The sequence below is a fragment of the Epinephelus lanceolatus genome, chromosome 5 (assembly GCF_041903045.1).
Source record: "Epinephelus lanceolatus isolate andai-2023 chromosome 5, ASM4190304v1, whole genome shotgun sequence".
Lineage (NCBI taxonomy): Eukaryota > Metazoa > Chordata > Actinopteri > Perciformes > Serranidae > Epinephelus > Epinephelus lanceolatus.
Window position 1 is genome coordinate 14975055 of NC_135738.1, and position 14869 is coordinate 14989923.

Genomic DNA, 14869 nt, shown 5'->3' on the forward strand with positions numbered 1-14869 from the left:
CAGCATGTAATAGGTGTCTTTGAATCTGTGTAGACAAACACTTCTGGATCCAAGGCTACACTCTGATCTCAAAGGACGTGGAGGATTGTGTGCCCATCTTCCTGAGACACATTGCCAATGATGTGTACGTCTGTGGAAAGACCATCAACCTCCTCAAGATCTGTTGCCCACAGGTTTGTTTTGCACATTTAACACATTCATGTATGCAGACGGAGGATTTTATGCAGCTGAATGTTGTGTAAAGATATCAATGCATATAACCTAAATTAAGTCTTAATTTATTCAGCACAAAGAGAATCTATGTTTGTGGTGAATAAATTAGGCATATAAAACGTTAAACCTTAAGATTATCCCCGACCATATTTGATCTGTTTTTCTTGCTGTTTCAATGTAACGTGGCGGCTAAGGGAAGCACAGATCCACTCTGCCATCCACCAAATCCACACTTATCTACCTGCCACAACATGCTTTGCCCATTTAGAAATCCATACTACCCAAAGGGGATGGGACAAAGAATCAATACAGCAACATATAGGGACACACGCTCTTGCAAAACATTATCAATACACATGCATCGCCATAGTGATAAATTCTCTTGGGGCACTGGAGCAGAGGTGTGTTTATCATTTATTGCAGACATTTGAACTCTGAACTGTTTCACTGTCTGTCACGACAGACTTTTGCCAGTTTGAGCCCAGCTTTGTAAAATCCTAATCAGCTTTTTTGTGCCAAGTATAGCACATTTGGCACATACAGGGAATTTGACCTTGGGCTCATGTTGCTTTCAGTGTACAAACACAAAATGGACTTTCAGCTTTGCAGCTAAAAACAAGGACGACAAAGCGGAACAAGGTGAACATAAATACTTGACGACTATAAAGTTTTGAATACTATAAGAGAACAAGTGCCAATTGCAGTAGCTATAACCACGTATGCACATGTATCCCCCTTTTACCACCACCTCTTTTAGACAGTTGGCATGAACACAGCCACACTCCTGCACACACACACACACCTCCATGCCAAATTCAGCCTCCCAGGGTGAAAACTGTGGCCGCCAAAGGATAGGGGAAATATTTTTGGAACAAATTGCAGACCAACCAACCAACCAACCAACCAACAGAGGTAGAGCTAGTTATAGAGCTGGTCGCAGCTAAAATAAAAAGCCAGATATATATTTTCTTGGGATGCACGATAATATCAGCACGTCATCGGTGTTAGCTGATATTGGCTTTAAAATGAACCAATAGAATCAGCCAACATGCTTTTTCTTACTTTACTACTTACACTATAAGAGTACGCATGCATAATATGGTGTTAACTCCACTACAGAAGAGACTTGATGATCATTAAGATTAGGTGGGGAAAAAAGTGGATATGATCGATATTTTTATTGGTTATCGGCCAAATAAGATGTTAGATATCGCCATATCGGATATCAGCAAAAAATCCAATATCGTGCATCCTTAATTTTTTCCTTTTTTTTGGCAGGGCTAACATGATATATCGAGGGCTGAAACAATTATTTGATTAATCGTTCAGTCAATATACAGAAAAATTACAGTGAAATATTTTGAACCCTTCCCCCATAAAATGTGAGACTTTGCTGCTTTTCTGTGTTTGATATGAGTGTAAACTAAATATTTTGGTGGTTTGGAACGTTGGTCAGACAGACAAGACATATGAAGACAGCACCTTGGAATTTAAGAAGTTATGATGAGCATTTTCCAGTCTATTGTGTTATTTTTTAGACAGAATAAATGACTAGTAAATCAAGAAGAAAATTGCCAAATTAATCGTTCATGAAATAAATCAGTGGTTCCATGAATCAGATAATGATAGGGTTATAACTAACTATTATGTTTGTCATCCATTAAGCTGCCTTTTTTTCTTGTTTACTCTACAAAACATCAAACACCAAACCATTAGTATTGTGCAGCAAAATGTCACAATTTAAAGGAAGGATTTTTGCTGAAGCTTTTGACATTCATGATTTAAAAATGACTAACATTATGTGTCCATTTTCAAATGGTTGGCTTTACATATTGCCTGAACAATGGACTAATCCATTTCAAATCTACATGATATTATTGCACGTCTCAGAGCTGACCATATGGTGAAACCATTGGTATTGTGCACTACATATAGTCAATGTATTACCATGAGTTTCCATGTGATTTCCAGCACTGCTGCCTGCAAATCACCGGCATAAAACCCTAAGAGGTATTCTTATGAATGGACGCCCCACTTGGCATGATGACAGCCAGATTATCTAGCCAGACTAATGGAAATTGAAGCACTGAAGTTTTTACGTAATCTAATTGTATTTAATTTCCTCTCTTCTCTGTGACTCGCTCACTGATTCAACGGCACATTATGTTTTTTTCTAACTCGACCTACCTGCCCTGAACCGCGGAGCCCATGCTCCTGACTAATTAGGATTCTGTAACTACAGTGTTTCTCTATATGCTAATTTCCACAAGTGTCGGGGTCTGTTATTCGTGGGCAATCTGCAGGATGGCTATGAATACATGTTTTTATTTATTTTATTTAACCTTTAGTTAACCATGTAAAATTATGCATTGCAAAAGTGAAAGGATTGTTGCTGATGTGCCAAACAAAGGCTATCCGCTCAGTTTGACGTGGCTAGAGATGACATATTTTTAGAACAAAAGTACATTGTGGCAGAAGTTTTGAATAAAACACCCACTGCACTACTAGTTTACTGTGTGGGATCAGCTGTGGGAATAAGTTATTCAGAAGAATTTCCAGACAATACACTGCAAGGCACATTGATTTCTTCTGTAGCTGATAAAACATATCCTCTTTATGTCTTTATGTTTTACAAAAGGTACTGGAGCATTAACAATTTATTAAATTATTTCATCAACAGAAAATGAACTGTTTTGATAACCGGTTGTTGTTTTTCAAGCTGAAACATCAAAAATGTGCTGATTCCAGATGCTCTGCTGTGTCTTTCTCTAATATGATACTATAGACACTTTTTACTGGGGTTGGAACTAACAGTTATTTTCATTGTTCATTAACCTAGTCGATTATTTTCTTAATTCTCTTAATCAGTTAGTCATTTGGTGTATAAAAGGTCAGAAAAATGTTGATCAGTGTTTTATCCCAAAGCCCAAGATGACATTCTCAGATGTCTTTTTTTGTCTGCAGCCCTAAGATATTCATTTTACTATCACAGAGCACAACACTTAAAACAATGAGCGTCCTTTTAAGTACTAACATCCTGTTCACATTGTGTCCACAGCACTACATCTGCTGGTCGGAGCTGCCGGTTCCTCGCATTGCAGTCACATTTTCCCTCCGGGAGGTGGAGGAGATTGAGAGGGACTGTGCTGTGTACCGTGGACGCATGGAGAGGGTTGCAAAGCACAGCGCCATCAGCAGGGAAGAGCAAGTACTGAGACACATGCATATTGTTCCCATACAGTAGCATCTTACCTGTGATATTTACACATTTTCTTCTGCTGTCTAAACTTATGGTAATATTGCTTCTCCTCAGTTACATCTGACAAGGGGTTTGGTCAGATTACCATAAAGAAAGATATATGAATGTAGGGCTGCCCCCAATAGTCATCATTTAGAACCATTAGTCAACTTGTCGCCCGCATGTTTACGACATTAATTTAATTATTAAATGATATATTTTGGACGGGGCAACACAATGGTTTGAGTTGAAGGTGTGAGAAAGAATAATATCAGTAATATTGTTAACACTGTGCTACATTACAGAGAAATACAAAACTGTACTAATGAACCTTCATTAATATAGGCCTATATTTTATCTACAGGTGCACATCACACACTGAGCGAGCCGCCTGTTAATGACGCTGTCGGTTAATGGGCATGTAGCTCCTGACATGTTTCAGATGATACGTCATGTTTGTGGTCGACCATTCTCGGAACCCATCGACTGTATTCGGCGTCTGACTTCCGGCAGACGCTGAACACAGTCGATGGGTTCCGACTTCCGTTTATATATAAGTAAATATGCTGAACCATAGAGTGTGCCAGGGCTGACATCAAAACCCGGAAGTTTAGCATCGCGCTGGTTCCCGGAAGAGAAAGTGAATGTGATTTTTTTTTTTTTTGTCAGAAAATAAGTTCTGTGGCTAACACAAGTTTATGATACTTACAGGTTTTGTTCAGTGAGATAATCTTCACATATGAACACCTTTCATACCGCATTTGAAGCTTAAATGAGATTGCCAGAAGTAAAAAGGTAACGTTAGGCTTTAACGGACTACATGACTACTCCACGATCGCGTCACTCTTGACGTCACCGCCACTGAGCTTTCGACTGATTTCGGCCGCTTTATTTTAAAAACATTGTATAATGGGGAAATCAGACTGTTTAAGCTAAATAAGAAGCTGTAATGGCAAACTGACAGCACTCTCGCCTGTTCAGGGGTGATGACGTTTAATGTCCCTGACAGGGTTTGTAGTCGTATTGAGCAACTTGTTAGTAACCGCCTTTTTTACGATACATAAAAGCTTAAAAATTCACAAGTAGGGTATTTACTGACGTGTTTTATGTCGTAGAACAAAACCTGAAACTCGCTTAAGCTTTTGTTAACCACAGACCTTATTTGAGGCATTTTACCAAAATCCCATTCAAAAAAAGTATTGACTTTTAGACGAGAGAACCGGAAGTGCTAAAAGCGTTAACGGAGTTCCAGGTTTACTGGCATACTCTATTGCGATGGATTCAGAGTTTTTCAGTGACGCCAATTATGTTCCGCCTCGTTAGTTCTCCGCACGGACCGTTTAACCTGGCAACAACTGCAGCTGGCTCAAACGTGATTGGTCAATATCACGCGGACTACAAATAGCCTACAACCGGAAACCAGGGCTCTTCCGCTCTTCTTCCGGAGGCAAGATCTCCGGGGTTTGCCTACAGACTCTACATTCACTGAATGTAGAGTCTGTATATAGAGACTAGTGGTCGACCAATGAAGATGGGTTTACATATGACCTTGGGTTCGTCCTTCACCTTCTCAAAATGATCCCACACTTTGGATTTCCTGCCCGACATGTTATTAACTAGCCTGTGGAATAACCGCAGGTACCAGCCCTGGAAATTAGGGGCCGTACACATGCTGCGTCTTTAACCACCTGGAACACATGAGGTCAGGCACTGGGTGCTACTCTTGTGCCTTTTTTTTGTGCAAGCTTTCAAGAGCACGACAGCAGGTTGTGTCTAAGGTTGCTAAGCAACCTTAACAAGCAGCGAATAGCCTATTTACCTGAAATCCTGAGTGCAGAGCTGATCTTCTTCCAGAAGCTTTTTATAAGTGTGAAGAAGGGAAAGATATCTGTGGGCTGTGATTGGTTTGTAACGTGACTCCTGTCTAACTGTCCTGTCCTTTCAAATCAAATTCCCACATGGTCCAGTTATATAGTTTTTGATTTACTTTGACGAGGTGCAGCTCCTAACAGAGTTTAACGTTTGTTTGTTTGTTTGTTTTTCTGCGACAAATGAAATCTTGCCAAATAATGACCTTTCTGGTCGACTAATGTTTGGTCGACTGTTTGGTAGGGGGCAGCCCTTTAAGAATGTGTTAGACATAGCAGTCAACATGGTGTATTATGTTGATTAGGACATGATTATCTCTCTGCTAGCTAATGGATTTTTAAAAGTCAAGGGAAGCCTAGACTTCAGGAAGAGAAGAAAAACCTGCAGACAAGTCATCACACCGATATTGTCTCTTTAGAGAGGGAAGGAGAGAGAGGGAGAGGGGAGTTTCTTTTTTTACATAACATGATCCATGATGGTGACACTGCCCCTCAAGTACTGAGAGTTTCAGCAGCGAGTCATTATAATGATGCAGCTGAAGTCTGGGGCTTGCACGCTGCTTGATTTAGTGTAACAACCTGGTGTGTATGACCTATATCGTGTGTGTGCTGCTGGCAGTGCTGACTGGCAGAGGTGTGGAGGAGGAGAGGTGAGCTACAGGGCAGCTGGATAGATCTTTGTTAATGATGATTTCTTGTCTGTCTATTGTAAGGCCCAGCGAGCAGAGCAGGCACGCCAGGAGCTGATCAATCAGGTCAGAGAGTCAGCAGCCAAAACCCTGGAGAGCATCCGTGGTTAGTGTTACACCTTCACACACACACACACACGCACACACACACACACACACACACACACACACACACACACACACACACACACACACACTGCAAGTATAATTTTATATACTGCTTGATGTATAAGCAGCCCCCCATATAACCCTCAGTTTCTTGACTCTTGACTACCAAAGTTTCATCTCAGGAGAGCAGCAGAGGTGCTCATGGGCAATAGCAATGAGGAATGGCTTACAGCACTATGGGCTGTGAAATCTAATCATCGCTTGCACAGTTTAGCAAACTCCTCACATCATTTATTACTCCAAAAAATGTTTGGGAGGTGTGGCGAAAAGTCTGGCCTGATGCTCTGTGCGTGTCTTGGCATACTTGTGTGTGTTTGCGTGAGGCAGATGGTGATATTGTTTGGGGGTGTGTTTGTGCGTGTGGGAGAGACAGAGATGTTATGTACTTTTCTGTGTGGAGGGGAGTAAGCAGCCCACTGTTATTTCTCTCGGTTCCTGTAGGGCGCCAGGTGTCACAACGTCTGGCTGAGGAGGCCAAGAAGAGGGAGCGTTTTGAGGAGCTGAAACAACACCTGGAGCAGGAGCAAGAGGTAGGTGTGTGTGTGTGTGTGTGAGAGAGAGAGAGAGTGAGAGACTAAAAAAATGTGTGTGAGTAAGAGCAACAGAGACTTAAAAATGTGTTTGTGCATGCATGTGTTGAGAAATGTGTGAGAAAAGATGTTGTCGTGTTATGTGTCTGTAAGAGAAGATGTTGTGTTAGAGGGAGAGAGACCAAAGCAAGGCAGTCTCTTAGTCCCTGTATTCTGATAATTATCCACTGTTAAACCTGCAACAACACATTTTTTGGCCATTTTTAGGCAACGGAAACAAGATGTGGCACCAAATTACCTTTTGAGTTGATACAGGAACTTATTAGCAAACAGTTACTATTTACACATCAAAGAATCTCAGAACAGCATCATTAATTTGGAGATGTGTTGGCTCTACTAACTTTTGAGGGAAATATCTGTCTCCTTAGCTGTTAAATGTTACACTATGTTCATCAGCTAGTTGCTAACTCTGTTTTTAGGTTAGGTTTTTAGAGTGTTTTTTGATGAAAACACCTGCTTGCTGTGGCCAGCTGTGGCACTATAAGAGTGAACTAAATCAATAAAGTTGCAGCCTCTACAACTAAACAGCTAAAAGCATAGACTGTATAAAATAATGGACATGGCTACCATGACCTCACCCATTGGTGTGTGAACTCCTGTTTTAAAGCCTCAAGTTTGGCATTTTGATAGTCGTCATCTTGGAGTTTTTTTGGACTAGTCCTCTCACCGTAACTACTTTTGACAGATGATATATATTGTCCCAGAAATGATTGTGATAAACAAATTATTGTCATTTAAAGCCCATTTTTTGCCACCGATATAGTGATAAAAACAGCATAATAATACAAGTACACCCTTTCAAAGAGCAATAAACTTTTAATTCGACAAAATTAAAAAATTAATATATAATAATTATAATTACATCTATAATCATTCAGCTTAGACACTGTGAAAAAACACTTAGGCACTGCATCAAGTCTTAAAATGGTCGGAGGAACCCTGCTGTTTTCCCTCGCATCATGTCGGTTACAATTTTTGTGACATTGTAAAAAACACAAGGGCAATATATGGGCATGACCTTGATCATTTTTGCTCACCCTGATAGGCCAATAACGTTATGATCGTGACGAGGCAAATTTTGAGGAGAGTTTTGAGCTAACCCTAATGCTAGCTGCTAGCTTGGCTAGCACAATGCATTTACAGCTATGGTTAACTGTGATAATGCTAATGCTAACTTTAGCTAGTTAAAACCAAGCTCAAAACCATTAAAACAAAGTTAACTTACCAGAAAAACTGAACATCTGACTCATTATAGGGTCTTTAGGGTCCTTAGTCATTAGTTCAAGGTCCACGTAGTTTAATCTATTCAGCGTCATACTTGATTTTGGCCATGTTGTCGAGCTAGTTTGCTGTCTGTCAATAAGCTCTCTCACTCTACAGCATGAAATGGTATTTTGAAATACAAGTTCTGTGCCGGAAAAACAAAGTGTTTTTTTTTTTGTTTGTTTGTTTTATACAAACTTGCAGTCCATTCAGACTGGACATGCAACCATCCAGTTGGGAATCACTGTTTTAGTCCATCCAGACAAATACAATTAACTTTTATACACTAAAATAGCGTCAGATATGGCTACAACTATACTCTGTGAATCTGGGTTTACGCCATGGTTAGATTACCTAACCAATGTTGTCACCGTGGTTGTGACAGATGGCACCCAAGCGACCAAGGTCTTCATCATGCATAACTTTTAACCTTAATAACACATAAAAGGGTGAGTTGTATACAAATTCACCCCCTGTGAAGTCACAAAAGTGGAAATTAGCTATAGAAACCAAAACAGTTTTTTGTGCCAGGCTGTAAATATATTTATTTCTTCTGTAATGTCGGCCATTTTAACATGGAGGTGTATGGGGATAGACTCGCTGTAGGAGCCAGCCTCGTGTAGCCATTAGAGGAACTGCAGTCATTGACACGGATTGTTGTTTGGCTAAAAAGTAGCTATAAAACTCTACAAAATTGAGGGGAGCTGCAGATTCATCACTGTAGGCGACCCCTTTCACATTATCATTTGATACATAGATATTGTAATAATATTGATTATAGGAGCTTTAAAATCAACACATCTCTCTGATCAGAAGTGTCTCTTTGGGTGGGAATAATGTAAACAGAAATTTTGATTCATGCACTCCACCCACAGCTTTTGCAACCCATTTTAGAAGCTGAAAGCATTGATTCATATATGTGTGTGTGTGTGTGTGTCTGGCACCAGTGGCGAAGTGTAGCCAAGAAGAGGCAGGAGGAGGATGACTTCAGCTTTGCCAGAGAGCTGAGGGACAGAGAAAAGAGACTACAAGCCCTGGAGGAGCAACTGGAGCAGAGAGCCAGGTCTGACTGCGTTTACAGCCGCGACTAGAGGCGTAAATGTTTTATTGATGATTGATTAATCTCTGTTAAGATTTTATTTGATCTAGAATATATTAACTAACTGTGCAAACATGGTGGGGCATCAGTTCCATCTGTGTGGGATATTTCGGCAGCTGGGCTCGTGCCGATTTTCCACGCAGTTGGGATAACGCCATGATGCAGCAGAATGAGCAAAGTGATTAGAGCCTGTAATGTGAGCACAAGAGTATTTCAATAAAATGGTTAAAGTTGTTTGTTAGCTCTGTGAGGTGTTGGACCTCACAGTCGACCTGCACCTGTCCTCTCTTCACCTCAGCAGTTCACAGTGGCTTCTTTCACCGTTCCTGCCTTGCAGTATTATTAGTTCAATATTGTCACAGCACATCCTGAATAATAAGTTTTTCATTTAGACAAAACAAAACGTATATTTCACATTTAACAGGCCTTTACTGATTAATCAATTATAAACCATTAAAGTGTCTGACAGTTGGTGTTGGAAATTGCTCGAAATTGAATTCAGAGCCATCACAGAGCCTGAAATCACATATCCACACACAGGCTTATTGCAGACCAGTACGCTTATCAGAGTCCCTCATGAGCACCATGCACATGAAAGCTTATCATCGTAGAATAGAAAGAACACTGATTGCTGGATGATTTACACTCAGATTTAAATATAAATTATTCAGTATTCAAATAAGACATTATTTATAGTACGATGGAATATCAGACTTGTCTGCAAAAATCACATCAGCCAATCTGTGTTTAGGAAGAGCAGTGAATATTAATATTGTCCTGTCCTTTTATGTAAGTTGAGTACGAATATGAAGTTCACTGGAGCAAAGTAACCTGACGGGGAAAAAGGACTTTTTCATGAATTAGAGATTGTATATTTGATGCCCAGTATCCATGTGTCCCAACAGGATATCATGATTGGCATTTTTAATGATTCCAAGATGGTTTTGGGTCCATAAATAATATTAAAATAATGTCTAAAGTACACAATTACTTATAAAGGGTCTTAAAAAATATCAGTTATTTTGACAGATACTGTGATGAGTGGCTATTTTAGTGTTAATGATAATTTCTGCATAATTTTCACCGAAGAAAAAAAATTATACAAATTTTAATAATGTGACTTATTGTGGGGCCTGTACCAAACAAGCATGTTCCCTGATGCCTGGAATATGATTTGTAGGTCTCTGCTGCACTACAATTCTTCATTTATAAAGGCATGTTGAGACATATTTGACCTTTATCAAAAATTGCAGCTCCTGCAATTTGGAAATTGCACTTGGCTATATTGCAATTTCGATAACATATTGATTAATTGTGCAGCCCTAAGTCAGGTTTGATGGGTCACTGTGAGAATTTCTGGTGTTAATACTATTGGAATCATCCTTTTTAACAGGAAGGAAACGATTTGATGGGTGAACAAAATTCAACACTGCACCTTGATGTGCGCAGTGCCCCAATTTTTGTCCCCTCTTCGCACAAAGATCACACAATGAATCTGCATCATTAAACAAAAGTCTTGCAAGCCAGTGTGTGTATTAGTTTATGGGAATTGGATATGCAAGTGTATTGACACATGGCTATAGAATAACGATAGCTTCTGGTGGTTTAAGCCAGTGCCTGACATTGCTTACGAAGCAAACTGTGATGTATGTTGAAGGTGTGTTACACTTGGGACAATGGGGATTAAGGCGGTGGAATCACACATGTACAGCCTCAAGCACAGAGTATTGTCATCGTATTTCCATCACATGCTTGGTCTTAGATGTCATTTAAAGTGCCATTTAAAAGGGCTTAAAAAGTCTTAATTTTAATTTGCTTATACCTGTAGACGCCCTGGATTCATTGATAAATCAATAAAAAAACAGCAGATTAATCGATGATGAAGATCATTGTTAGTTGCAGCTCTACATGACATAAACCTTTTCCTCGACATTCACTTGCTAAAGTTTGCTCTGGATGAAACCCTCAGCGTGATTATTTACATGTGTGTTACTGCTCTCATATTGCAGGAAGGAGCTGATAGCTCAGTACAGCCGTCTGTCAGAGGAGGCAGCCCGCAGAGAGAGACGGGCCATGTGGCGGGTGCAGCGAATGAGACTTGACGAAGCCCGGGCTCAGTTCTTCATGCATGACAGGCAGCAGACTCAGGTTTGTCATAAATTAACATAGAAAACAAACACAGAGAACAAGGAAGAGATATTAAAGAGATTATTTAAGGTAAGGGAAAACGTTTCAAGCAAAGCTCTCATGACTTCTTTCCAGGCAATTCTAGAGAAATATCCTTTAGGCCAGGAGAGACCTCCCATGGAAGTACTGCCACCTGTTCCCTCCGTACGACAGACTGCATCACAACCAACTCTGGTATGACAACACACTGGTTTTTGAACATTAATCCCCAATTTTTATTCACTGAATTATGCTCTGCAGAATAGTGTGTTGTAGACGTCCTCATTTCTCTTCTCTTAATAGGGATCTCTGGATCCGTCTGAGCAGCAGCCAGTCGAGACTCAAGAATTTGATGTTGTATCGTCACCACCTGACCCCTCTTCGCCCGCCCTAACTCAACCTACAGTGGACCCTGCCCTCATCTCTGAGAACATCGACATCAATGATTTTCTCCCCAAGGCACCAAATCCTGACAGTCAGCAGGTGGATGCAGCCCTACAGGAGATCGGCTCTGACCTACCTGTAGTGTGTCCTACTCCACAGTTAGTAGACTATGACTTCAGTGCCCCCTTTAGTCCGCTCGAGGGTATCACGGGCCAAGCCTCAGTCCAGCCACGACCTCGCTGGGGACCTGCAGTCCAGCCTGACTTGATGCAGAACCACCCCTCTGTTTCTCACATCCCCACAGGAGAAAACATTTCTCAAGTCCAAGATGGTCTCCCTACAGCCAGCACTGTCGGCCAGGCATCCAAATGTAGCTTTCCTGTAGGCCAAAACATCCCAGAGGAGCCCCAAAATACATCTAAAGCAAGCGTTGATGGACATTCCTCTCAAGTCTCTGTGCAGCTAGTAGATGGGAGTAGCTCAGTGGCAGAAAATAAGCAGACGGAAGTTGAATCTATGACAGAACAAAAGACTGAAATAGGGAATTTAAAAACTAACGAAGAAGGTAAACCTGTTGAGGCTGCAAAAGACAATAATGTGGCTGCCCTGTCAACCACACCAGAGCAAGGAGGCAATGATAACTGTAATCACAAAGCAGTGACAAGTCTTACTGACCGTGGTGGGATTGAGCCACCTGATGCAAGCACTCAAGACCACAGCACAGACGCTCAAGATGTAGCTGGTGATAATACTTCTTTGCCAAACATTAATGTCTCAAGTGCACACCTAAAAGCAGGTGAACTGATTTCAGAAGCTGTTGCCCAGCAGCCTTCACCTAGCATCCACGGACATTCCTCTGACGCCCACATAAAGGTTGGAGAGCTTGTATCCGAGGTAACTGCTCCTCTTCCATCCCCTAACTTCCATGGTCATGCCTCAGATTCACACATCAAGATTGGAGAACATGTTTCAGAAGTTGTCGCTCCTCTACCTTCCTCCAGTGTTCACAGTCACTCATCTGATGCTCACATTAAAGTCGGCGAAAATGTTTCAGAGTTTGTTGCTCCTCTTCCTGCTCCAAATGTCCACGGTCATGCCTCAGATGCCCACATCAAAGTTGGTGAGCATGTGTCAGATGTGGCTGCCCCTCTGCCCTCCCCCAGCATTCATGGTCACAGTTCAGACGCCCACATTAAAGTTGGAGAAAATGTCTCCGATTTTGTGGCACCACTTCTTGTTCCCAACATCCACGGTCACTCCTCGGATGCTAATATAAAAGTGGGCGAGTTTGTGTCTAACATACCTGACTCAAGACCTCGCTGGAGTAAACATGGGCATGCCTCAGACTGCATGCTACAGCCAGGCTGTATGGTGTCTGGAGTTGAACCCGCCTTGTCTGCTCTACCTGGAAGCTCTTACGGTCACTCCTCAGACTCAGCATTGGCAGTTGGGTGTGTAGTTTCAGGAGAAGAACCCAAACGTTCTCCCCTACCCGGAAGTGCATTTGGTCATTCTTCAGACTCAACTTTAGGCACCGGATGTGTTGTGACCAAAGCTGAACCACTTCCATCACCATTACCGGGCAGCGCCTACGGCCACTCTTCTGATTCGACGCTGGGCATGGGTTGTGTGGTGTTGGGGACAGAGCGACAACCCTCTGCACTCCCAGGCAGCACTTATGGCCACTCATCAGATTCTTCCCTTGGAGTTGGGTGTGTGGTGAAAGGCAAAGGCATCATAAATCAGCAGACGACAGAAGAGAATGAAGATAGTAAAGGTAATGAATAATATTAAGTGATGCACATTCTTCAGATGTGACTCACAACTTCGAGGGGAACACTTAAGTGCCACTTAGTGAGCTCGAGATAGTACAAGATGTTATGGTCTTTTAGTTTATTGATTGGGGTAACATTTGCATTACTCTTGTAGTTTTTATTTATTTATTTTTGCATCAACAAGATACAACAGAATAACTCACATAGATAGAGAAGATGATCTTGATAAGTTGAAATACAGAATTAATTTGATTGAAGACAGAAAAAAGACAAGTGCTTTACTCTTAAGCACATAGTTCTTCATAAATACTTCCATTATCAATTGTGGTTCAATTGCTGTAATCTTCTCCTTGATATAAACCAAAATAATTCTTTATCTCCACTATGCAGTATTTTAGAGACTGTAGCTTGGACCAGGAGACTGTGATTGTCTTCTATTAAAAGCAAAATATTACATAAATGTTTGGTGTGTTTTCAGTTGGGATTCAAAGAATAAGAAGTGCAGTACTGAAGGTTATGAACAGACATAAAATATATAGTCATAAGCCCCCTTTAAAGCCACAATCCTTCCCCTCATAAGTCAGATGAATCATTTTATTTTGACATAAAATGAGGCATTTAAAAATGTTGTCTTTGATATCCAAACTGTTGCCCGAGGTTAATGCTGGCTTAGGGCTTTGATTTATGTTTTTTAAGCCTGTGTGCAATGTTTATACAAAGCTTCCCTTAAATATCTTTTTTAGACCTGCAAAGATGATATTGACATTTTTGCTCTGACTCATTGGTGTTAAGAAATGTGCCTGGATTGTCATTGAAGATTATGTTCTGTCTGTGTTCAAGTAATTGCTTTACATCTCTCTTCAGGTTCTAAGTCGGACAGTCCTGGTGAGCAGCTGGTGGAGTTCACGGGGTCCTGGCCAGCTGGCTTCGGTTTGTCCCCTGGAGAGAAGTCTGAGCAGGAATACCTCCTGGCTTTATGTGCCCAGTACGAAGTGGAACAATATGAAGACTGCTACAACCTAATGGGTTCGTTGAAAACATATGACTGGCCAAAGATTAATGGTTCCTCTGGCACATAGTTAATGGGGGCAATGTGATGTTTAGGATATTTAGCTTTTTTGAACATGCTAAGGGGAAGGTTGGCAGTAAGACTACATCTCTAGACACAAAGTAACTTCAAATAATTGTCAAAAGGGAGCATCTGAATAGGAAACAGAAGGGGATCCAAAACAGAACCTTGAGGTACTCCACATTTTAACTCTGTAGAGGAGTTATGTAGAGTAACAAACCTGTTAGATCGGACTTAAAGAAGTTAAGGGCAGTGAGAGAACAAACTATTACAACTTTATGATCAATAGTATCACAAACTAAACTATTTAATTTAAATAGTGCACATTTTGTATAAGTTTCAGTATC

General features: G+C 40.9%; 1 protein-coding gene across 1 annotated transcript in view; it reads left to right on the plus strand.

Annotated features, from left to right (window-relative positions):
* tubgcp6 (tubulin gamma complex component 6) overlaps nucleotides 1-14869 on the plus strand; it is a 40944-nt gene that overhangs the window by 11530 nt on the left and 14545 nt on the right. The window contains exons 10-18 of the mRNA XM_033634159.2: nucleotides 34-173; nucleotides 3272-3421; nucleotides 6033-6114; nucleotides 6618-6706; nucleotides 8977-9092; nucleotides 11138-11276; nucleotides 11391-11489; nucleotides 11598-13455; nucleotides 14318-14479. Of these exons, the coding sequence (XP_033490050.2) occupies nucleotides 34-173; nucleotides 3272-3421; nucleotides 6033-6114; nucleotides 6618-6706; nucleotides 8977-9092; nucleotides 11138-11276; nucleotides 11391-11489; nucleotides 11598-13455; nucleotides 14318-14479 (2835 nt within the window). The remainder of the gene's footprint in view (nucleotides 1-33; nucleotides 174-3271; nucleotides 3422-6032; nucleotides 6115-6617; nucleotides 6707-8976; nucleotides 9093-11137; nucleotides 11277-11390; nucleotides 11490-11597; nucleotides 13456-14317; nucleotides 14480-14869) is intronic.